The sequence below is a fragment of the Mustelus asterias genome, chromosome 13 (assembly GCF_964213995.1).
Source record: "Mustelus asterias chromosome 13, sMusAst1.hap1.1, whole genome shotgun sequence".
In the NCBI taxonomy this organism is placed as follows: domain Eukaryota; kingdom Metazoa; phylum Chordata; class Chondrichthyes; order Carcharhiniformes; family Triakidae; genus Mustelus; species Mustelus asterias.
Window position 1 is genome coordinate 32,706,175 of NC_135813.1, and position 26,031 is coordinate 32,732,205.

Below are 26,031 nucleotides of genomic sequence, written 5' to 3' on the forward strand. Positions count from 1 at the left end.
GAAACAATGGGAGTGGAGAGAGCATCAAGACAGGCTAAAAAGATGTGTATTGTCTCCAGACAAGACAGCCAGTGAAACTCTGCAGGTCCACGCAACTGTGGGAGTTACAAATAGTGTGACATGAACCCAATATCCCGGTTGAGGCCGTTCTCGTGTGTGCGGAACTTGGCTATCAGTTTCTGCTCAGCGACTCTGCGCTGTCGTGTGTCGCGAAGGCCGCCTTGGAGAACGCTTACCCGAATATCAGAGGCCGAATGCCCGTGACCGCTGAAGTGCTCCCCAACAGGAAGAGAACAGTCTTGCCTGGTGATTGTCGAGCGGTGTCGAGCGGACCTGCAGAGTTTCACTGGCTGTCTTGTCTGGAGACAATACACATCTTTTTAGCCTGTCTTGATGCTCTCTCCACTCCCATTGTTTCTTTTCTTAAAGACTTGATTAGTTGTAAGTATTCGCATTCCAACCATTATTCATGTAAATTGAGTCTGTGTCTTTATAAGCTCTGTTTGTGAACAGAATTCCCACTTACCTGAAGAAGGGGCTAAGAGCTCCGAAAGCTTGTGTGGCTTTTGCTACCAAATAAACCTGTTGGACTTTAACCTGGTGTTGTTAAACTTCTTACTGTGTTTACCCCAGTCCAACGCCGGCATCTCCACATCATGAATAAGAGAAAGTCAGGGGTATATCTTTGGTGAACTCCAGACATAACTGCAGGAGCAGAAAGAGAAGACATTGCAGATGATTATCTGGCTGGGATTAGATAGATAAGAGTGGACTCAAGTAAATTCAGTCCCATCTAGCTGGACAACAGTGGAGTGGCGTTGAAGGATGATGGTGTGGCCAACAATGTCAAAGTCTGTTACAGAGACAAATGCCCTAAGCCGCTTCATAAAAAATAGACACAGATAATGAACGGACCATCAGGAAGGGTGATCTAAAGCTTGATCATCATGGGGGTAAGTTTAGCTCAGTTGGCTGGACAGCTGGTTCATGATGCATAGTGATGCCAACAGCATGGGTTCGACTCCTGTTCCAGGTAATTCAAAAAGACATAAGACTGGAATATATTTGGAACAGAGAAGACCGAGGGGTGACCTGATACAAGATTATGAAGGGCATGGACAGGGTGAAAGGGAGCAGCTGTTTCCCTTACTGGAAGGGTCAGTCACGAGGGGACATAGGTTCAAGGTGAGGGGCAGGAGGTTTAGAGGAATGTGAGGAAAAACCTTTTTTACACAGAGGGTGATGATAGTCTGGAATGCACTGCCTGGCAGGGTGGTAGAGGCAGGTTGCCTTACATCCTTTAAAAAGTAGCTGGATGAACACTTGGCACGTCATAATATTCAAGGCTATGGGCCAAGTGCTGGTAGATAGGATTAGGTGGGAGTTCAAGTGTTTCTTGTGTGTTAGTGCACACTCAATGGGCCGAAGGGTTTCTTCTGCACTGTATGATTCTATGATCATAATAGCATGAAGGTATCCTCTTCCTGTTAAGGAACTTGAGTGGGACTGTGCGGCACACCTTCATTGCTCGAGACCTGGGGTCAGATCCAGCCCGAATGATGAATATCTTCTCTCTTAAGGGATAGGGTGAGTAAATAGATCAGTGACCATTCTTTCATTCTCTGGCACGTGCAAATCAGCTGCAACTCCAGGTAGAAGGGTTTCGAGATGGGGTTTTTAAAGACTGTTTTAAAGGGAGACAGGGAGGTAGAGGTTCCAATTTGCAGTCTGTGCTGAGGTAGCTGATAGAATTCGGGGATTGGGAGGGTGTTACATTTGGCGTTGGTCTCCATGAGCGAGAAAGCAGAGGCTATATCAGCGTTCCTGCTGCTGAGTGCCATCCAGGGATTGCTTTTGGGGAGTGTATGTTTGTGGGTGTCAGGATCTGACTCAGCTGTGATGCACTTATTGAGCTGATAGGCTCCTGACATGATTGTCTGGACTCCTACATGAAGAATGACTGTTGGGGTGAAGTTCAGACAGCTGCTGGCACTTGTGTACTGTGTCTCAGCATGAATCACCGTCTTTAGTAGTGGCGGCCAGGAGAACCAGAACTGTTCAAACTTTGCTTCCTTGATTTGTAACAGCACCTGAAATCTCACCTATATTTCACAACCGTCTTCCAGATATTCACTACTCATTACAGCACTTTCATAACTTTGTTGATCGGAAAATTAAAACACTTAATCATTACCTTGTGTTCAGTTCAGCTAATCGAAAAATCGCAGCTTTGAAATCTTATAAAGTGTTGCTTAACTCTAATGCATTATACAGCTCTGGACAAAGAACTCATAACAATGAACTTTGACCTAATCACTGATGTGTTGTCAAAGTAAGAAGTGTCACAACGCCAGGTTAAAGTCCAACAGGTTTATTTGGTAGTACGAGCTTTCGGAGCGCTGCTCCTTCATCACCTGATGAAGGAGCAGTGCTCCGAAAGTTTGTGCTACCAAATAAACCTGTTGGACTTTAACCTGGTGTTGTGAGACTTCTTACTGTGCCTACCCCAGTCCAACGCCGGCATCTCCACATCATGTTGTCAAAGGATAATATAGATTGTGCCTGGGATTCACCATGTTGTGATTAATGCCAATCCATCCATCCAAAGATGTGCAGGTTAGGTGAAATGGCCATGCTAAATTGTCCCAAGATCTGTAGGTTAGGGGAAATTAGTGGGGTAAATATATGGGGTTACATGGATAGGGCCTGGGTGGGATGCTCAGTCAGAGGGTTGGTGCAGACTTGATAGGCTGAATGGCCTCCTTCTGCGCTGCAGAGATTCTATGATTCTATGATCTCAAAACATGAACAATCTTTGGATGCATCTCAACAGAGGAGACAGAGAGAGGTGAAAAAGTTAGCAATGATAACAACTGGTCGTTATGTTGCACCCTTACGATAGATAAAAAAATTCCAAGCTGCTTCACAGAGGTTTAATCAACGAAGGAGGCATTAGAAGAGGTGGCTGATGAGAGGTGCATTTTAGGAAGAGAAGAGAGGGACCGAGGGAGGCAGAGATGTTCATTTCAGTGCTTGAGGCTGAAGGCACAACTGCTGATGGTGGGACTGCACAAGAGGACAGAGTCAGAAAGGAAAGGAGTTTGTGGGTACAGGGTTGGGAATGGGGAGGTTATAAGGGATGTAGTGCTGGAGAGGGTTATTGAGATACAGAGATGCTCTTGCAAAATATAGGCAATGAGAAACAAAGATGAGAATCCGGAGGCAAACCACTCCACATATTTTTTCAGATTCAATCACAACACAATATATCGCAGAGGCTCGCTCTGTGTCAGACAAGGAATTGTACACGAAATGGATCAAAATGGCCCAAAGTAACCTTCCATTGCATCCAACAGAGAAAGGTGGGTAAACATCCAAGTAGCTTGTGTTGGATGTTAACTCAACTTCCCAGGGTGAAGTGACAGTTTTTTAAGACATTCCACCATCAAGTCTCAATCTGTCTTTAATTTCATCTCGTAAATTCCTTCAATAATATTATTCCTCACTTTTCATATGCATCCACATTCTCTTTGCCATATTCTTTTATCTGTTTATTGGGAATTTTTTTGCAAGAATGCAGAAGAAAATTGAAACAAGCTTGTTTCAAAACTGCAATTATAGTGAAAGGCATATTGTTAAGGGCTGAAATAAGAATCATAGAATCCCTACCATGCAGAAAGAGGCCATTCTGCCCATTGAGCTTGCACCAACACCAATCCCACCCAGGCCCTATCCTGTGACCCCACATATGTACCCTGCTAATCCCCCTGACACTAAGGGTCAATTTACCATGGTCAATCTACCTAACCCGCACATCTTGTGGGAAGAAACCAGAGCACCCAGAGGAAACTCATGCAGACATGGAGAGAATGTATAAGCTCCACACAATAATTTGGGGTGGAATTGAACCCAGGTCCCTGACGCTGTGAGTCAGCAGTGCTAACCACTGTGCCACCGTGCTGCCACTGTGCCACTTTCCAATATTAGGACTGGTATTCCAAATGCATTTTTAAGTGCTGGCAATTGCAATACTTAGGATAAAATGGTGGACGGATGTATTCAGTTTTTAACAAAGAACAAAGAAAATTACAGCACAGGAACAGGCCCTTCAGCCCTCCAAGCCTGCACCAATCATGCTGCCCGACTTAACTAAAACCTCCTACCTTTCCGGGGGCCATATCCCGCTATTTCCATCCTATTCATTATTTGTCAAGATGCCCCTTGAAAGTCACTACCGTATCTGCTTCCACTACCTCCCCCGGCAACAAATTCCAAGCACCCACCACCCTCTGTGTAAAAAATCTGCCTCGTACGTCTAAACTCATTGCAACTCTCTACTCTCCACTCTTTACTCATACTGTAATAAATCAGCCCACTGGCCCCTTGGTCCTCCAAGCCGAGGTCAGGTCCTCCTCAGGAAACCTGAAGCGCACAGTACTCTGAGCTGTTCCAAAAATTCCAGCTGCATCTTTGTAGCAGCAACCCAAGACATTCCAGTAAATGATCAGTAAGTGTTTCCATGGGTATCCCTGGGCAATAGGCACAATGAGAAGAGTGTGTATGGACTGGGATTTCCAGTAAAGGGGCCCCCTTCATTAAAATAATGCACTTCTATTCTTGCAGGCTGATACTATTAATCGCTCAGTACATTTATGGCAGTAATAGATGGTCCTGGGTGACTTTAAGTGTGGCAATCTGGGAATGAAACAGATGCAGAACTAATTTGAGTTGGAAATGGGTGCAGGTTTAGCACCTCTCCCTCCTCTTTTCGTGGCTGCAGTTACATCAGATGAACCAAGCTGAGATTGGTAGGTTGCTGAGTGCAGATCAGTGGAATAGCTGGAATTCTAGGTCTAGAAATTGGTTGGCACCGCACCCATTTTCCAGGCACATCAAGGGTGCCTAAACATCTAATAAAACGTGCACATTCTGTGCCAGAGAGGCATCACCGCATTGTTTAATTTAGTTTATTGATTAGTCTCGCGAGTAGGCTTACATAAACGCTGCAATGAAGTTACTGTGAAAAACCGGCACCTGTTCGGGTACACTGAGGGAGAATTTAGCATGGCCAATGCGCCTAACCAGCATGTCTTTCGGAAACCAGACCACCCGGAGGAAACCCACACAGACACGGGGAGAAGTTGCAGACTCCGCAGTCAGTGACCCAAGCCGGGAATCGAACCCGGATCTCTGCACTGTGAGGCAGCAGTGCTAACCACTGCATCAGCTTGCCACCCGTTGATAGTGAGAACAAAGGGGGCATCAATGATCATCACCCGAAACAGGAGTCAAGCCATTATCCATCTGCATACAAGATACCTAACACCGGTTTGAACCTCTCATTGCTGAATTGATTGAACATAATAGCGGCCATGGCTAGGCCAGCTGCCTTCAGGGAAACATATAGCCCATTCGAGGGACACCTGGAGGTCACCAGCACAAAGGTATGTTTGTGAGGAAGTATCGATCGGAATGTCGAGCTGGGACAAACGGGAAGGCTGAGCTGCATTGCTGAAGATGGCTGCTGGCCCAAATTGCCCCCAGATTCTAATCTCTTCCCTTGCTCCCTCCTGATCCCCATCATCTTTCCACCACCTCCAAAGTTGTGTAGGTTAGTTGGATTGACCATGTTAAATTGCCCCTTAGTGTCTTAAGATGTGTACGTTAGATGGATTAACCATGATGAATGTGTGGGGTTACGGGGATAGGACTTGGGAGAGGGCCTGGGTAAGACACTCAATCAGAGAGACAGTGTAGATTCGATGGGCAGAATAGCCTCCACCTGCATTGTAGGGATTCTATAATTCTATGATTCCAGATTAATGTGAAGGCTGCTGCCAGTGGCTCTGAATCCAATGCTGATTTTTCAAGATACTTGTTGGTCCTGAGACACGATGCCCAAATTTGGGTGGGCTCTATACATATCCCACCCGCTGTTACAGATCATTCCCTACCGCTGCTAATTGATTAGATCTTATCAGAACATTCTCATCAAAGTGACTGCACTGCCATGAACATTCACTTGCATAGAACTCCAACTGAAATGTGAAGTGCAGAGTTGAAGTATGAGGAAGCTCTTCAGCAGTAATGAAATTGTTTACCTGGCTTCTGGTGTCATAATGCATCACAGTCCTCAGCTTTGCTACTCTGCACCTATATTCAGATAGACACGAGTGGCATTACTAGGGGATCGCTGCACAATCATTTTGCGGGGAGAGTTCTGCCCCTTAGTCTATGCCGTGCTTCACAGAATAGAACAGAATTCCTACAGTGCAGAGGAGGCCTTTCTGCTATCGAGTCTGTGCTGAACTCTGACAGAGCATCTGACCCAATCCTGTGTATTTATCCTGCCAATCCCTCTAACCTGCACACCTTTGGACACTATGGGGCAATTTGCCATGGCCAATCCACGTAACCTGTGTATCATTGGACTGTAGGAGGAAATCAGAGGAAACCCATGCAGACATGGAGAGAACGTGCAAACTCCACACAGACACGGTAAGAAGTCTCACAACACTAGGTTAAAGTCCAACAGGTTTATTTGGAATCACGAGTTTTCGGAGCGCTGCTCCTTCTTCAGATGAGTGATGAAGGAGCAGCACTTCTGATGAAGGAACAATGCCCCGAAAGCTCATGATTCAAAATAAACCTGTTGCACTTTAACCTGGCATTGTGAGATTTCTTGCTGGGGTCACCCCAGTCCAACGCCGACATCTCCACATCATGTCCACACAGACAGTCACCCAAGAAATTGAACCCTGGGCTCTGACGATGTGAGGCAGAAGTGCTAACCATTGTGCCACCGTGCTACCCCTACTGCTTGGCAGTCCTATTGCCACTCTGACTATTGAGCTTTACTTGTACTTGTACCATCAACACAAACAAAGCTGCTTTTCAATTATGCACTTGTGGTTGTATGAAGATAGATTTACACTTTCACCTACATCTTACCACCTCCATGCTCACATCTCTTGCTGCCTGTCTAAAAATAGTAAACTACAAACTTAAATAAACGAGACAGAGTATATATTATAGAGAATAACAAGTGTCTGGCAGGGAGTTTGAGACACTAATTCAATCTTGGGGATCTACTGATGTTTATGGAATGTCCGAACTTCACTCGCACACAGTTTATGACGTATTCAGAAGTGCTTGATTGAATTAATCCAACGTAACTCACTGCCAGCCATCTCTTATCTTACATTTATTACAATGATAATTTTCTTTTAAAACGTAATGCTGTTCCGCATTTTGCAATGTGTTTTCATTGTTGCAGTGTGATGTGTTCAGTGTTGCACTCCCTTTACTGCCCTGTCAGATCAAAGAATAACATGTTCCGCACTAATATGATTTCACGAGAGTTTCCAAATACAATTGTGTTGCTTACTGTACGGAGTCCAATCTATCACCCCTGACAGTATTGCAGGGCACATCGTGAAAAGGCACAATTCCTGAACATCATGCCCTCGTGTTATATTGTGTTCAGAGATTGGATGTCTCTCATTGAAATAACTTGCTGTTGGCCTCAATTAATGGCAAAATGTTAAACGGACCAGCCATAAAGATGCAGACACACCAGCCTTGCAAAAATTCTGGAATTCCTTTCTCCTGGCCGGCACGGTGGCACAGTTAGCACTGCTGCCTCAAAGCACCAGGGAGCCGGGTTCGATTCCTGGCTTGGGTGACTGTCAGTGTGGAGTTTGCATATTCTCCCCATGTCTGTGTGCGTTTCCTCCGGGAGCTCCAGTTTCCTCCTACAGTCTGAAAGATGTGCTGGTTAGGTGGATTGACCCAAACAAGCGCTGGAGTGTGGCGACTCAGGGAATTTCACAGTAACTTCATTGCAGTGTTAATGTAAGCCTTACTTGTAACTAATAAATAAACTTTACTTAAAAGTTGTTGTGAAAAGGTCAATTGAAAATTTCAAAATGGAAGTGTTTGTTAGTTAAGTGTATTAAGGATTGCAGAACCAAGGCAGGTAGCTGGAGTTAAGACAGTGCTCAGCCATAATCTCACTGGTTGGCAAAGCAAACTCTCTCATGCGCATAATCCTGATGTAAAAAGGAATTTGAGGAGGTAACTGAAAAATTCGAGCTGACCATTTGAAATTTTAAAAAGCAGTAAGCAACTAGCTGGACTGTAGATTCCATGTTGCAATTAGGTTCAGTGCCATTGAGTTAGAGATGAGACAAAATTGCGCAGAGTTCTCTGTCCCATCCCTTGAGATTCCATAAAGCACAGGAATGAACCTCTCTGAGCCTCAAGATTAATCACCACGTCTCTCCCTAATCCTGGAGCATCTTTTTCCAAACTCACATCACGATCATCAGAGGACCCTGCTGCTCGACCCCAGGTCCCTCTTCCCAACCACTGACCATTCCCTCAGGTCCCTGATGCTATCCGTGGCAGCCTTGTTGGAAATTGGACCTTTCATCCTTCACGTTGGTTCGTAGTCGCATGTAATGCCTTCCATTGCCCAATGACCTGTAAATACTAACTATTGAGCATGAAGAACACATAGTCACACAAGCTACTGAAGAGTCGTGAATCTTCAGCTGGCACAAGTTATGACTTTCAGACAAGGAGAAGTAGCCGGGAAGTGGTGCCACACAGAAACCTGGCTCAGAATCTCAGAGTCGGAACATTTCCCAGCTGCAAATCCGACCTGGGATATAGTTTCCACATCACTGAGGAAGGGGGGTTGGGCAGTGTTGGGACAGGGTGAAATACAAGGCAGGCAGGGTGACCCCCCCTCCTCCCCACCGAAACGTGTAGGAAGACTGCAGTGTTTGGAGGCAGGCTGGGTGGAAGACTTGCCTCAGCACCAGTACTGTGTTGAAGATTCAAGGAAAAGAATAATACAAGAAAAAGCCCTTCATCCCACATCACCCTAACACGTTTCTTATGCCCATCCACGCTGACCAATGCTAGTTCATGCCCTCTACCAACACCCATGGCTCCTCATACCCTCCATGAATATGCACCTGCATTCAGCCTCTATGATCTCTATGACCTCTCATGCCCATGGCCCCCCACTCTTTCAGCGCCAACCTATGCCCCTCTACTCGCCTTCTTGGTCCTTTATAGCCCCTATGCCAATTCATGTCCCCAGTTCCCAACAAGGGCAGACCTCAGGACCCATTCTGATGTTGAACAAAGTTCTAAGTTTTTTTATTCATTCAAGGGACAGTGGCACAGCGGTTAGCACCGCTGCCTTACCGCTCCAGGGACCTGGGTTCAATTCCCGGCTTGGGTCGCTGTCTGTGTGGAGTTTGCACATTCTCCCCGTGTCTGTGTGAGTTTCCTCCGGGTGCTCCGGTTTCCTCCCACAGTCCAACGATGTGCGGGTTAGATGGATTGGCCATGCTAAATTGACCCTTCGTGCAGGGGGAATTAGCTAGGTTAAATGCATGGGGTTATGGGGATAGGGCCTGGGTGGGATTGTGGTTGGTGCAGACTCGATGGGCTGAATGGCATTCTTCTGCACTGTAGGATTCTATGATCCCAATTCTCATTGTTGTGAGGACGGAAAGTTAAAATTGTTCTTCTCTGTGGCTAAGAGTGGAAGGAGAATGTATATAATCATGTGAATGTTCACCTAGCTGATATAATGCCAGGTAGGAGGCAAAGATGCAAATCCTGGAAGCAAGTTTGTCCAATTGTATTTTAAAAACATCCTCAGTTTCTTTTGGAAGGAGTTAATGATCATGACGGAGTCTTGCGGTTCACTGAACATCCGTAAATCCCTGGCACTTTGCACTTCCACCTAATGACATCATTTGCACCTCCAATTGGGTTGTGGCTTGATAGCTTCGTGATATTGATGAGAATTTTACAGGTTTAAGTTATGCACACCGCAGCCCTGTGAACTACCTTACAGACACAGCCTCGGGTTAATCCTGAGTTGCGCCTTCCTTGCAGGTGTTCGTTGTAATAAAGCAGCTTTTATAGTGGCTGCGAGCGTGAATGATTGATCTTGTACATTTCTTCCATGCTTAATATTCGTACTGTACATCTCGGGCTTAAAGTGTCTGTTTAATCCCATTATTTACTACAAACCCTTGTGCCCAAAGGGCCCAATATTAACTCTGCCTGCCAACAGAAGTGGGACCGGCAAGTGCATAAAGTGGTGTTCAACAGTGTCCAGTGTGGTTTTTCTTTTATTCATTCGTGGGACACGGGCGTCGCTGGCTGGCCAACATTTATTGCCCATCCCTAATTGCCCTTGAGAAGGTGGTGGTGAGCTGCCTTCTTGAATCGCTGCAGTCCACCTGCTGTAGGTTGACCCACAATGCCGTTAGGGAGAGAATTCCAGGATTCTGACACAGCGACTGCGAAAGAACGGCGATATGTTTCCAAGTCAGGATAGTGAGTAGCCTGGAGTGGAACCTGCAGTTGGTGGTGTTCCCATGTATCTGCTTCCCTTGTCCTTCTAGATGGAAGTGGCCGTGTGCCAGTCATGTGCCTTTTTCACAAGACACAGTTTCAGCATTCTAAGGCAGACAATTAATATTTAAATTTAGGGAAACAATGGCATCATTTTCACCGTGATGCCATCTTAACCTTCCGCACACATACGTGATGCCCAGTGCCAAAACCGTTGGTGAATGTTGGCAGTAAATAGAACTGAGGTCAACACAAACCATACAGAAAAAATATATAATTGTTTTTAATTTATTTTAGGTTTCTTTGCAGTTTTCAGAGCATTGGATGTGTAGCCTACAGACTCCACAAGGAAACATGAGGCTGCTCCTGCCCACAACTGCGTTTCGCCTCCCCAGACAATGGTCACCACTGGAGTACCCTCCACAGAATTGCATGCCAGGGACCAACACCCCTTGTCCTCAAAGGGGAACTCTTAGGGCGGGATGTTACGATCACGCACAGGCGAGATCATGAAATCCAGCCCGAAGCCAACGGAGATGTCCATTCTGCGAGCCTTGCCCGCCCTGATTCCGGGGCAGGTAAGGCGGTAAAATTCCAGCCTTAAAGTCCGAATTCAGTCTCCTATTCACTGGAAAGATAGTGAAATCCCGCTGGGTTTGGGCAGAAGTCCGACAGCACCAATCAATTAAATGAGGTCCAGGAGTTAAAATCCCAGAATCATTCCACTTATGAGGTGGGGAGTGGGTAGACATGGAAGCAGGCTGTAGGATTTTCCAACCACTTTGGCCCCTGTCGGCAGCAGGTGGCACAGTGGTTAGCGTTGCTGCCTCACACCGCCGGACGCCTGGTTTGATTCTGGCCTTGGGTCACTGACTGCACGTTCTCCCCGTGTCTGCGTGGGTTTCATCCGGGTGCTCCGGTTTCTTCCCACACTCCAAAGATGTGCCGGTTAGGTGGATTGACCAAGCTAAATTGTCCGTCAGTGTCCAACGATATGTAGGTTAGATGGATAAGCCATGGTAATGAATGGGATTACAGGAGTTTGGTGGGGAGGGGGGGGGGGGGGGGTGTTGGTGGGGGGGAGGTGGCTGGGTAAGATGTTCTTTCGGTAAATTGGTGCAGACTAGATGGACTGAATCTGCCTGATGATCCTCTGATACACGTAGGCCCTGGTTTAAAATCAGGACTGAGGTACATGACCACTTTGTAGAGTTTAGTGTCCACATCATGGAACTTGCGTCTGCTATAATCATTGAGGTAATTAAACTGACCACTGGCTGCAAACACATTGTAAAAATTTCTGATGAAATGAATTTCCTGCTTGTGCACTAGATATTTCCAAAAATGCAATCCCCCCTTTTTTTGGACTCCAGCACTGCTTATGGTCAAACGTAATTCTGCAGATTATTTATCCACCCTTTCAGCTACTGAAAGATGCTTCCAGTCAGCCTAAGTAATGGGGCAGAGCTGATGCCAAGAATTGCAGACAAATCCATGCAAGACCTGCTCACCTGCCCTTTTCGCTGAATGGCTGGCTGTATCTGGAACAATAAACAGCTACCATCGGAGTGAAAGGGATGGAGCTAAATGGGGCAAGCAGTAAATATTTTTCGCAGACTTGGAGGATTTTTATAGTGTTAACAAAGACGTATGCGCTCCATCAGCTGTCAGATGACAGGCTGGTTCTCTGGTCAAAGTACACAGAGAGGAAAATTACTTTGGACATTGACCGGGAAAGCTACACTGGGGCTTGAATTTACTCAGTGGTGAGGGCCTCTCTCATGTGAAAATGGCGGAAGAGGCAAAAATACAAGAGCAGGTCAGAGGCAAGGAATCATGCATTGAGTAACTCACCTCCTAACTCCCTGTCCACAATCTGTAAGGCACAAGTCAGGCATGTGGTGGAATATTCTCCACTTACCTGGTTGAGTGCATTTCCAACAACGCTCAAGAAACTTGACACTATCCAGGACAAAGCAGCCCACTTGATTGACATCCCTTCCACAAATATTTACTCCCTCCACGACCAGTGCACAGTAGCAGCACTGTTTACCATCTACAAGATGCACTGTAGGAACTCACCAAGTTTCCTTCGCACGTTGCTAAGCCACGTCCACTGCCATCTAGAAAGACAAGGGTCACAGACACACAGGGACACCACCAGCTGGAAGTTCTCCTCCAAGCCACTCACCATCCTGACTTGGAAATATATCGCCTTTCCCTCACTGCCTTTGGATCAAAATCCTGCAATTCCCTCCTACCCCAGATGATCTGCAATGGTTCAAGAAGGCAGCTCACCACCACCTTCTCAAGATGGTTAGGGATGGGTTATGAATGCTGGTCCAGTCAACAAAGTCCACATCCCTTGAATGAATATTCTCGAATTTCTTTTTCTTTTACTTCAGCTTGATGTAATTTTAAATTGCTGCAATTTAAGAATATAATTTCTCTGTGCATTAAATAATAGAAATTTGATGTCTTACAAATTTGACCACAGTCATGATATCACACATAAAGGGTGGCAGAACCTGTCTAACAATTGCAAAAGCTGATTCCCCATTCACAAGCCATAATTTCATACAACACAGGAGGAGACGATTCTCCCCAGCAATTTGCGCTGGCTTTGAAAGAGCTACCCCATTCGTCCCACTCCCCTTCCTTTCCCTCCATAACCTTATAAATGTATCCTCTTCAAGTGTATATCCAGTTCCCCCTGGAAAGTAATTATTGAATCTGCTTTCAACACCCTTAGTGAATTCCAGACTATAACAACTCACTGTGTTGAAAAATGCATTACTTGACTCTGTGTGTGGTGGGGAGAAGCAGAGTTTCCAGGTCAGGCTGAGTTCCAGGAACTGTCTGACTTCGGGGAACATTTCTCTAACACCATATTTAGCTGCTGTGGCAAGTTTGCATTGCAATAGTCCCTATCAAGTTCAACTTTTGTTCTGAAAAGTAGTTGTGCAAGATGCTTTTTTTTACAGAATCTCTACAGTGCAGAAGGAGGCCATGTGGCCCATCAAGTCTGTACTGACAACAATCCCACCCAGGCCCTATCCCCCTAAACCCATATATTTAACCTTCTAAGCCCCTTGACACTAAGGGACAATTTAACATGGCAAATCCACCTGACCCACGCATCTTTATAGTGTGGGAGGAAACTGGAGCATCCGGAGGAAACCCACGCAGACATGGGGGGAACGTGCAAACTCCACACAAACAGTGACCCGAGGTCGGAATTGAACCCGGGTCCCTGGCGCTGTGAGGCAGCAGTGCTAACCACCATGCCATCCACTGACTGGATACAATCCACCATTTCACCAAATGTATTGCCATGCTTTCCTTCTGTTTACTATGACCTAGAACGAGAATGAGCGTGGTACTAAAAATACAAGAAGAGAAAGTATCTGCAAATAAAGCTGAAAGACAGCAGCTGCTTTCAAAATATGGATCAGACAAGAGGAGTTTTTATTTAAAACCCCAGTACAAAAAATTGGACATGGCATATTCCTGGGTACCAAATTTAGATCAAGAGATTGTGAACCTAAGTTCTGAGACTTGTGTGTCCATTCAGCCCTGATCTGGGTATCAATTGTTTGATCGAATGTCATGGTAAAGGAGTTGATTTGTCGAGCACTGCTCTCCAATAATAAACCTATTAATGTAAAATAAGAAGTCTCACAACACCAGGTTAAAGTCCAGCAGATTTATTTGGAATCACAAGCTTTTGGAGCGCTGCTCCTTCATCAGGTGATGACACAATTCCGGAATTGAAACGGGGTCTCCGGTGCTGTGAAGGAGCAAAGCTAACAACTGTGCCACCGTGCGGACCACAGGGGCCAAAGTGTTTGGAAAACCCTACAGCTTGTCTCCATATCTACTCACTCCCCACCTGAGGAAGGAGCAGTGCTCCGAAAGCTCAAGATTCCAAATAAATCTGTTGGACTTTAACCTGATGTTGTGAGACTTCTTACTGTGCCCACCCCAGTCCAACACCGGCATCTCCACATCATAGCTATTAAAGTAAAGGGCAAGGAATAAATATTTGGTTTAACTCGAAGCCGTGCCCAGATTCTAGAGGCCAGCTGCTAACTGAAATTATACTTTGGAAAACTTATTCATGCTCATAACTTATTTCTTCAACTCAACAAGTGGCTTTGAAAAGATGTTGGATGCCATTTATCTTTTCTTAATGGTGGCAAAGTAGATGAAAAAAACAGTGCCTACAAAGTGCCTGTTTAAGTTTTGATCTTGCGAGCATTGAACTTACCGATTCATATAAATATCAGTTCAGAGACAGCAGAACATTTGTGTCTTTCTTCACACATCCACCAACCCCGTCTGCACCCCTCGTCGGGGATCACTCAGATGTGGATTCCATCAAGACTAAACAGTATAGTAATCAAAACGGAAAATATGTACAGATATGTACAGCAAAAAAGAGACAAGTTAACTCTCCGAACGTAGTTCAGCAAATTGTGATGTCTGTGTCTTCACACCCAGCCTGGAAATGTAACAGTTATTGTACATGTGTGTCCAATTACAGGACAAACAGGTTACAGACTGGCAGGTAGAATCATAGAATCCTTACAGTGCAGAAGGAGGTCATTCGGTCCATCGAGTCTGCACCGACAACAATCCCACCCAGGCTCTATTCCCATAACCCCACATATTTACTCTGCTAAGCACCCCCCGCCGCCCCCCCCCCCCCCCCCCCCCCCCCCCCCCCCGACACCAAACGGCAGTTTAGCTTGACAAACAAACCTAGCCCGCACATCTTTAGTGTGTGGGAGGAAACCGGAGCATCCGGGGGAAACCCACACAGACACGGGAAGAACATGCAAACTCCACACAAACAGTCACCCAAGGCCGGAAACGAATCCAGATCCCTGGCGCTGTGAGGCAGCAGTGCTAACCACTGTGCCGCCTGTGGAAGTACCTGTGAAAAGTGTGAACATGTGTTCCTGTGGCCTGTGGAAAGTGATGCTTGTCCGTAAGATGTGCTGGTTAGGTGCATTGGCCATGCTAAATTCTCCCTCAGTGTACCTGAACAGGCACCAGAGTGTGGCAGCGAGGGGATTTTCACAGTAACTTCATCGCACGGTGGCACAGTGGTTAGCAGTGCTGCCTCGCAGCACCGGGGAGAACCACGTTCGATTCCCAGCTTAAGTCACTGTCTGTGCGGAGTCTGTACGTTCTCCCCATGGCTATGTGGGTTTCCTCCGGGCACTCTGGTTTTGGGCAGCACGGTAGCACAATGGTTAGCACTGCTCTTTCACAGCTCCAGGGGCCTGGGTTCGATTCCCGGCTTGGGTCACTTGTGTGTGGAGTTTGCACATTCTCCTCGTGTCTGCGTGGGTTTCCTCTGGGTGCTCCAGTTTCCTCCCACAGTCCAAAGATGTGCGGGTTACGTTCATTGGCCATGCTAAAACATTGCCCCTTAGTGTCCTGAGATGTGTAGATTAGAGGGATTAGTGGGTAAATGTGTTGGGATATGGGGGTAGGGCCTGGGTGGGATTGTGGTCAGTGCAGACTCGATGGGCCAAATGGCCTCTTTCTGCACTGTAGGGTTTCTATGATTTCTATGAATGCAAGCCTACTTGTGACACTAATAAATAAACTTAAACTTAAAACTTAAACACACAGAAACGAAGTGTGGATCGGAAAGGAGAGTACTGCCCAAGATCTTTTCCCCCTTTGTGAAATGGAGCTGTTTAGAAATATCACCAAAGTGAACCAACCAAACGTGGATGTTGTGGACAGCAGATCAGGATAATATTACAGCTGTCCACCAAATGCCTCAGGAAGGTTTCCACTGAAAGGCAGGAAAACCAGCGACAGTTCCAAACAAAGACAATGCCCATTTATTGTGTTTTTTTTTCTTTCCATCCTCAGGGATGTTAAACCTGGCACTTTGTATACGTATCAGGTGGCAGTTGTCATGGGCTCTGATGAAAGCGAACCTTCGCCACAACTAAAACATGTGTATGGAGCAGCTTACTGCGGAGATGGATTCATCCAAAAGTAAGTTTACTAGATGTGTGCCAGACTCTGGGTCACCTCATTTCAAAGTGTTCAATTGCCTAATTAATCACATTGGGTTTTATTTTTGGGCTCCCTTTGTACTCTCTGATTCAATGAAGTTGTGGGCCAGAAGGTCCTGGATTTTTAATGCCCGATTTATGCATAGAAATCACAGGCAGCTCAATGATGGAAGTGATGCAATTGTCATGTTTTCTGTGGGTAAGGGGAACCAGTGGATGCACTGTACTTAGATTTCCAGAAGACATTTGATAAAGTGCTGTATCAAAGGTTATTGTGGAAAATGAAAGCTCATGGTTTAGGCGGTAACATCTTGGCATGGATTGAAGATTGATTAGCTAACAAGAAACAGAGTAGACATGAACGGGTCTTTTTCAAGTTGGCTCTAGTGATGAATGATTTGCCACAGGGATCAGTGCTGGGACCTCAACATTTTGCAATTTATACAAATAACTAGGATGAAGGGACTGAAGGTATGGTGGTTAAATTTGCTGTTGACACAAAGATAGGTAGGAAAGTAATTTGGACATAAGGAGGTTACAAAAGGATATAACCAGGTTAAGTGGGTGGGCAAAAATCTGGCAAAAGGAACTATAGTGTGGGCAAATGTGAAATTGTCCATTTTGGCAGGAAGAATAAAAAATAAGCTCATTATCTAAATGGTGTGACATTGCAAAGCTCTGAGATACAGAAAGATCTGGGTGTCCTAGTGCAAGAATCGCAAAAGTCGAGTGTAGAGGTACAGCAGGCAATTAGGAAAGCTAATACTTATTGTTTTGTCTGACGAGAACTGATTACAAAAATAGGGAGGCTATGCTTCAGTTGTACAGGGCTTTGGTGAGACCACATCTGGAAAATTGTGTACAGTATTGGTCTGTATATTGAAGGAAATTTGTAAATGCATTAGAAATAGTTCAGAGAAAGTTTACCAGGCTCAGACCAGCAAGGTGAGTTGTCTTATGAGGAAAGGTTGGAGGGATTAGGTTTGTATCCATTAGAGCATAGAAGACTAAGAGGCGACTTAATCAAAACCTTTACGATCGTGAGGGGTATTGGCAAGTTGAAGGTGGAGAAGATATTCCCTCTTGTTGGAGAAAATGGAAGTAGGAGGTTACTATTTAAACAATAAGAATTCGCTCATTTAAGAAGAGATGAGAATTTGGCACAATGGTCAGCACTGCTGCCTCACAGTGCCAGTGACCCAGCTTTGATTTCCAGTTTGGGTCTGTGTGGAGTTTGCACATTCTCCCCGTGTCTGCGTGGGTTCTCTCCGGTTGCTCCAGTTTCCTCCCACAGTCAGAAAGACGTGCAAGTTAGGTGCATTGGCCATGCTAAATTCTCCCTCAATGTACCCAAGCAGGCACCAGAATGTGGCGACTAGGGGATTTTCACAGTTACTTCATTGCAGTGTTAATTGTAAGCCTACTTGTGACTAATAAAACTTTCGCAAAAAGCTTTAAAAATTATTTTCTCTCAGAGGGTCATGAACCTCTGGAACTCTCTTCCTTCAAAGGCAGTGGAAGCTAGACATATTCTTGATTAATGAGGGGATGGAAGGATATCAAGGTAGGCAGAATGTGGAGTTGAGGTTACAATCAGATCAGCCATAATCATATTGAATGGCGGAGCAGGCTCAAGGGGCTGAATGGTCTACTCCTGCTCCTAATGTTCATATGTTCGTGCATAATTGGTATCTCCCCATTTAATGCGCAAACTCCTAAATCCATCTGATCTCGTGGATTAAGCTCTGACAAAATTTCAGAGTCTTGAGCTACCTTTGCATAAATCCTTAAAGGGGCCGCTGTTCAAAAAACGATCCCAAAACAGACCCAGTGAAAAGTTATGACATAGAAAAAGGCCATTCATGTCTGTGCTGGCCAAAAAAGGAATAAATCATTTATTTTAATCCCACTTTCCGGCATCTGGTCCGTAGCGGTTGCAGCATTTCAGGTGCAGATCTAGGTACCGGGGTGGCACGGTAGCACAGTGGTTAGCACTGCTGCTTCACAGTGCCAGGGACCCGGGTTCGATCCCTGACTTGGGTAACTGCCTGTGTGGAGTTTGCATGTTCTCCCCGTGTCTGCATGGGTTTCCTCCGGGTGCTCCGGTTTCCTCCCACGTTCTGAAAGACATGCTGGTCAGGTGCATTGACCCGAACAGGTGTCAGACTGTGGTGACTAGGGGAATTTCACAGTGACTCTATTGCAGTGTTAATGTAAGCCTTACTTGTGACTAATAAATAAACTTTAACTTCACCTTTTAAATAAGTTGCGTGTTTCTGCCTCAACCACCCATTTCGGTGGTGAATTTGAGATGTCTTCCACCCTCCACAAGAAAAATGTTTTCCTCATGTCCCCATCCAATCATTCTACCAATCGCCTTAAATCTATGTCCACTGGTAATTGACCCCTCAGCTGGGGGAAACAAATTCTTCCCACCTACCCTATCTAAGACCCTCTTAATTTTGTAAACTTCAATTAGGTCGCACCTTCGCCTCCTCTGTTCCAAGCAAAACAACCCTAGCCTATCCAATCTTTTCCCCTGGAGCGTAGGAGTATGAGGGGTGACCTTATAGAGCTTCATAAAATCAAGAGGGGCATAGATAAGATGAATAGTCAATGTCTTTACCCCAGGGTGGGGGAGTCCAAAACTAGAGGGCATAGGTTTAAGGTGAGAGGGGAAAGATTTAAAAGGAACCTGAGGTGCAACATTTTCACCCAGAGGGTGATGCATGGACAGAATGAGCTGCCAGAGGAGGTGGTAGAGGCGGGTACACTTACATTTGAAAGACATTTGGACAGGTACATGGATGGGAAAGGTTTAGAGGGATATGGGCCAAACACAGGCAAGTGAGACTAGTTCAGTTTAGGAAACCTGGTCGGCATGAACGAATTGGACCGAAGGGCCTATTTACGTCTTGTGTATCTATCCCTATGACTCTATGGGCGGGATTTCCAAAGAGAGAAGAGTTACGATATGGAAAGAGGCTATTTCTTGCTCCAAAACTGGAAAATCCTGCCCGAAGTCAACAGACTTTTGCATGGACGCTCCCCCCGCATCCCGTCACAGGCTGGATGGGAAATATTCTGCCATAAGTGTCCCTGTCAATGCAATTCTGTCAATATTTTATACTGATTGAAAAGGTGAGATACCCAGGTCTGTTTGGCACTAGAGAATAGTGTAGCAGTGCACATCAAAAGGAAATATATGGACACTGTGAGATGGTGATGGCTTCAAAACTAATGACTATAAGACCACCTCATCCAAAAGAAAAATCTGGAGTGGCAGCGGCCCAACTGGAACTTTTGTGGGAGGCTTTTGAATTTTTTTTTTGGCATGTGAATTTTGATAGAAATATTAATTAAATAATTGTTAATGAAATTGGAGCTTGTCCTTCAATGAGTTCATTCGATGAGTCAAATAATCTTTCATGCCATGGCTTCCAATATCCAGAGGCAGAAATAGTTTACTAATCCTTCCCTGACAAATTTTATCTGAAGATAGTGTTGAAGTGATGGAACACAGGGTATCTGGGAAATGAAAAGATCCCTGGATGGAACACTGAAGTAATTAACCGTCTGCGGGCTAAGCTCACCGGATATTTGTCCCAGTTCCAGTTACCTTCATCATAGCAACCACGTCTTATCCATCATAAATTTAAAAAATTTGTGGAACCCCTACAGTGCAGAAGGAAGCCATTAGGCATTAGGCCCATTGAGTCTGCACCTATAACAATCCCACCCAGGCCCTATCCCCATAACCCCACATATTTACCCCACTAATCCCTCTAATCTATGCATCCCGGGACACTAAGGGGCAATTTAGCATGGCCAATGCACCTAATGCGCACATCTTTGAACTGTGGGAGGAAACTGGAGCACCTGGAGGAAACCCAAGCAGACACAGGGAGAATGTGCAAACTCCACGCAGACAGTGACCCAAGCCAGGAATCAAAGTCAGGTCCCTGGACTTGTGAGGCAGCAGTGCTAACCATTGTGCCACCATGCTGCAGGGTCAATATAACCATCCCATTGCAACAATTCTCTCCTCTGTAAATTCTCATTCAATCTGACAGTCAAAAGTTCTCAGCAAATTACCCTTTCATGGTTAATAACTGCATGTGAAATCATTTCATGATATTGGCTTCCACTTGACTTTTCTTTTTTTCTCTGTGCAATTCCCCAAATATCAGCCTAACTGCCACAAATATGAAGTTTAAATTGTGCTTGGTGCAAATTAAGCTCCTGTGACCTTTTGTGTTTGTTCTAAAAACATCGCGCGGAAGCAAGTCCAATCCACAAACTTGCAATACACCCAGGATGAAGTGTGGCAGGGTGGCACAATGGTTAGCACGGCTACCTCACAGCACCAGGGACCCAGGTTCGATTCCAGCTTTGGGTCACTGTCCGTGTAGAGTTTGCACGTTCTCCCAATGTCTGTGTGTGTTCCCTCTGGGTGCTCGGTTTCCTCCCACAGTCCGAGGATGTGCAGGTTAGGTGGATTGGCCATTGTAAATTGCCCCAAAGATTTGCGGGGGGGGGGGCGGCAGAGAGTATGTGGGGTTACGGGATAGGGCAGGGATCGGTGGGACTTGGTAAGATGCTTCATTGGAGATTTGGTGCAGACTCAATGGGCTGAATGGCTTCCTTTTTCACTGTACGGGTTACATGCTTCTATGATTCTTATCACCATTGGGAGTTTTAGTTAACCAAGTGCATGTTAGCATGCCTTTGAGGATGGCCTAACAATTAAGTTGGAAATTGTGGGCAAAATTATTTTGATTAAAATTGGGATGTTGTGGTGGATTGCTACTAGGAAGTAAATGCATATTTCATGTGATAAATCCCTTTTCAGTTGCATTAACCAGACTTCAGCAAGTTACACTCGGAAATATATTAAGCAATATTTTTAAGCAATTTAAATATATATATATATTTCAGTGGCACAGTGGTTAGCACTGCTGCCTCACAGCGCCAGGGACCCAGGTTCAATTCCAGCCTCGAGTCACTGTCTGTGTGGAGTTTGCACGTTCTCCACATATCTGCGTGGGTTTCTTCCAGGTGCTCCGGTTTCCTTCCACAGTCCAAAGATGTGCGAGTTAGGTTGATTGGCTGTGCTAAATTGACCAGAGTGTCAGGGGGATTAGCAGGGTAAATGAAGGGTTACGAGGATAGGGCCTGGGTGGGATTGTGGTCAGTACAGACTCGATGGGCCGAATGGCCTTCTTCTGTACTGTAGGAGTTCTATGCCTCCATAATGTATACACAACTTGCCCAATTGCACTGATTCAAAGCAGATTTTGTGTTCAATGCTATGAAAATGTGGTGCCATGGTGGGATTCAAGACCCACTCCCCAGTTACCTTGGGTCTCTGGATTACTAGTCCAGTGACAACACCACCATGCCACCGCCAGATGCTCCAAAATCCTTCCTGCACCACTGTCAACTAGCAATTCCAACCAGTTCAGATACAAAAAAATTTTGAACTAAAGGGTGCAAGAAAAATTCTTCACTAATGGCAAGATTCAGCTCATTAACCCAGTTAAAAGGTTCAGAACTACTCAAGGATATCGCAACAGGCTTGTTCATTAACTGAGTTCCTGAATTTAGTGTAATGCCTTGCACATATAACAGACATATATGTGTATGCATGTCTGTATATGTATACACAGATAAATGGATAGATTATACAGATTGATACATGCATGCCAACGCCTGAATGTATAAGCAAATGGGACGTTGGTTTACACTATTCCATTGTTGGTGAATGATCTCCGTGGTCACATTGTGTGCTGCCTCTCTTCTCCAGAGCTGTCAGAATTGACCATATTTATCGTGTAATGTTCTGAGATCATTCAATAAGTCCCATTTGTAGGGTGGAATGGAGCTTTAGAGCTTCTTTTGTGGCGTTGGCAACCAGGTATTTGTTTTGGAATATTACCATTATCTCAAGGTTTTTCCAATGTGCCTTAGGTTCAAACAAGGAAATTGTAAGAGTATTAGCCCAGCTCCATGGCGGCACGGGTGCACACTGGTTAGCACTGCTGCCTCACAGTGCCAGGGACCCAGGTTCGATTCCCGGCTTGGGTCACTGTCTGTGTTGAGTTTGCACATTCTCCCCGTGGGTTTCCTCTGGGTGCTTCGGTTTCCTCCCACACTCCAAAGATGTGCGGGTTAGGTGGATTGGCCATGCTAAATTGCCCATTAGTGTCAGTGCAACTAGCTAGGGAAAATGCATCAGGTTATGGGGATGGGGCCTGGGTGAGATTGAGATTGGTGCAGACTTGATGGGCCGAATGGCCTCCTTCTGCACTGTAGGGATTCTATGACTCAAGAGGCAAGGGAGATTTTTGGTGTGTCCTTTGAAGATTCCGGACATCCTCAGGAAGTGGTAAATGTAGGTTAAGTTCACTGGCTATGCTAAATTGTCCCTTAGTGTCCAAAATGTCTCAGGAATTAGTGGGGTAAATACATGGGGTTTTGGGGATAGGGCCTGTGTGGGATACTCGGTCAGAGAACCGGTGTAGATTTGATGGGCCAAATGGTCTCTTTCTGCACTGTAGGCATTCTATTCTATGATTCTATGGTCTGATTGTCATCATGAGGGATGTGTCTCTCCAGATTTTAGGTGGAGTTATATCTGCCACGGGATAGAACCCATTGGCTGAATGTTGGGTTCAGTAATGTACTTCTGGTTCAAAGTGCATCACTCAAATGTACGTACAAAGGTTTTGTACTTGAGGTGTCCAACATTCAGTAGCTGAGTGTAACAGTGTGTAAGTTGCTCTTCAATGTCTGCATGCGCCTGCATCCCCAGCTACTTTAGACAGGCTCAGTTCAGACCATGACAATCAATGGTTCTTTGGCCACACTGTCATTTAAGTTAAAGACTTTTGACATGTTGGAGTGGAGCTACCATTAATGAAAGTACTCCGCCTTTAATGTGAGATCGATAGAGGCGGGTCTGGCCTATGGTGGCCGGGTTGACATTTTGTGTAATGAGGACAATGTTGTCACCATAAATTAACGTGCAGAGTTGTGTCACAGAATCATAGATTCTCTCCAGTGCAGAAGGAGGCCATTCAGCCCATCTAGCCTGCACCAACAACAATCCCACCCTGGTCCTATCCCCATAACCCCCACGTATTTATTCCGCTAACCCCCCCCCCCCCCCCCCCCCCCCCCCCAAGACCAAGGGGAAATTTAGCATCAACCTAACCCGCACACCTTTGGACTGTGGGAGGAAACCGGAGCACCCGAAGTAAACCCACACAGACAAGGGGAGAACGTGCAAACTCCGCACAGACAGTGACCCAAGCCGGGAATCGAACCCAGGTCCCTGGTGCTGTGAGGCAGCAGGTGCTAACCACTCTGCCACTGTGCCACCCTCATGAATGTGCCATGTATGTCTGTACCATGGGTGCTGAATAATAAAAGATTCAGCAGTTTCATAGGATCATAGAATCCCTATTGTGCAGAAAGAGGCCATTCGGCCCATCGAGTCTGCATCAACAACAATCTTATCTAAGACCTATCCCCGTAACCCCACATATTTACCCTGCTAAACCCTCTGGGACACTAAGAATTAATTTAGCATGGCCAATGCAGTTTCCTAAGTCAAAGCATCATTGAGGGTGAGTGGTCTATTCATCTGATTTGGAAGTCTATGATGTTTCACTTTTACCCATTAAATGGTGAAACTTGTACAATTATTGACAAAATGAACGGCACCCAATAAGCCTCTAAGGCTCTCCATAGTCAAATAGTAGTCTTCATCCACTGAGTCAATTTTGGCACCAATCAAAATGTCTATGGCTTCAGGAGCCAAACATAGTGTTGTTGAATTGGCAATAAATCAATAAAATAAGACGGGTTTTGGAACCAAACTCCTCTTCAGTTCAGAATCAAAACCACTCAAAAGTCTCATGCTAATTTCCTCGACTCACTCGCCAGGAAAGCAAACAATGAGAGGAGTGTTTTGGCTGGCAGTTTAAACAATCATTCGCATGTAGGGTCTTTATGCCAATCATGTTTTTTTCCCTTCAAGACACTTGCTGTAAAATGCAAGTTTATTGGAGGTAAATACTTGCAAATGGGTTAGTTCCACAATAGCTAGATACATGCACCCAAACCCAGCCCACACTGCTCATCAAGTGCATTGGCAGGGTTTACACACAGCAAAAAACCTTGTAGGAATTTTTCAGTGGGTCATTCTGTAAAAGAAAAACCCTGCGATATGTCAAAAGAGTGCCATGCGCTAATTAAACTTGCTTTCGCCGTCAGTCAGTGTACAAAACATTACTCATATTCATCCTGTGTGATATGATTCCAGGGATCAGGGAGAAGAATGCGATGATAAGAACAAAATGAATGGTGATGGCTGCTCCAGTTTCTGTCGCCAGGAACCATCTTTCAACTGCGTGGGTAGGTATCCTGTCACACAAGTCATTGGTGAGTTAATGAGAACATGCTCCTTGTCACTCGTTGGCACAGCTCAAATTGTTTGATGGCTCAAGGCATTCAGTTAAGTTCTTTGTGTGTAGAAATGTATTTGAGATGCAAGTGATCTTAGCTGGCATTTATTTAAGAGGCCGATCCATTCAGACTATGACTGTGATAATATTTTGACTTAATGTGACTGAAAGCAACATAGTGCTGTTTCTCAGTGTCTATCCATTACCTCTGAGCACAGTGACTGTATGACCTTTAAGATATCCTTAATCATGAGTAGATTTGGTATAAAAATGTATGATACCGGTGTTGAAAATTTATGCTATGAAAGGAAGGGTTATTTACTGGACAATATTTTTACAGAAGGAAGCACAGTGGTAGACAAAACAAAACTAGCTCTTTAAAAGCTTAACAATTTAATTGGCTATTAGTATATGTTTAGATCTCTGGCATGATGCAATATAATCACGGACCAAATTAAATTTATCCATCACTTTCTAAACAGGAATAGTAGGGATTCCACAAGTTGTACACAAAGGATTACAATGTGGAAAGTTAAAGCTTTCGATTCTACTCATAGCTCTTTTCTCCCTTGACATTTCCGGACAGAATTGGTTTCCTATGAATCAGCGACGCAACCATGATTCAAAGGCAAATCGCTATAATCCATTTGTCTTTTGTTCTTTTCCCTCTCCCACTAATTCAATTATATCGAATCAATATATTCCGGCAAGCTTTACAATGGAAACACGGGTTGCCATAGGGCAGCTCTGTCCGCCATCCCAGAAAATGAGCCAGCAATCCCCTCGTCAATTCCCTGTTGTCTTGGTGTTATTTTTGACCAAGCATCATTAAGGGGCAGATTCCACTTATTTCTGTTCGGAGCTGAATCTCCCTTGAGTGTGCGTCGCAATCTATTCCTAGACCAAGCATCTCTCAAGTTTCCCCAAAATAACACTTAGTCCAAATCCAAACCTGATTCAAAGACCGGTTTACATCAATGCAATATAATGTTATTTAATCATCAGCAATATAGTCAGCCATCTTGACCCAGAAACATGGATTAACCGGTAGCACGCTTATCATTTCCTGCTCCGTTCCCATTTTTGGCAGCCATTAATGTTTTTTTGTGACAAATAGAATTAAATAAGTG

General features: G+C 45.1%; 1 protein-coding gene across 1 annotated transcript in view; it reads left to right on the forward strand.

Annotated features, from left to right (window-relative positions):
* Window positions 1–26,031, forward strand: part of pappaa (pregnancy-associated plasma protein A, pappalysin 1a) — a 285,790-nt gene that overhangs the window by 94,331 nt on the left and 165,428 nt on the right. The window contains exons 8-9 of the mRNA XM_078227597.1: window positions 16,282–16,410; window positions 24,760–24,851. Coding sequence (XP_078083723.1) covers window positions 16,282–16,410; window positions 24,760–24,851 — 221 coding nt within the window. The remainder of the gene's footprint in view (window positions 1–16,281; window positions 16,411–24,759; window positions 24,852–26,031) is intronic.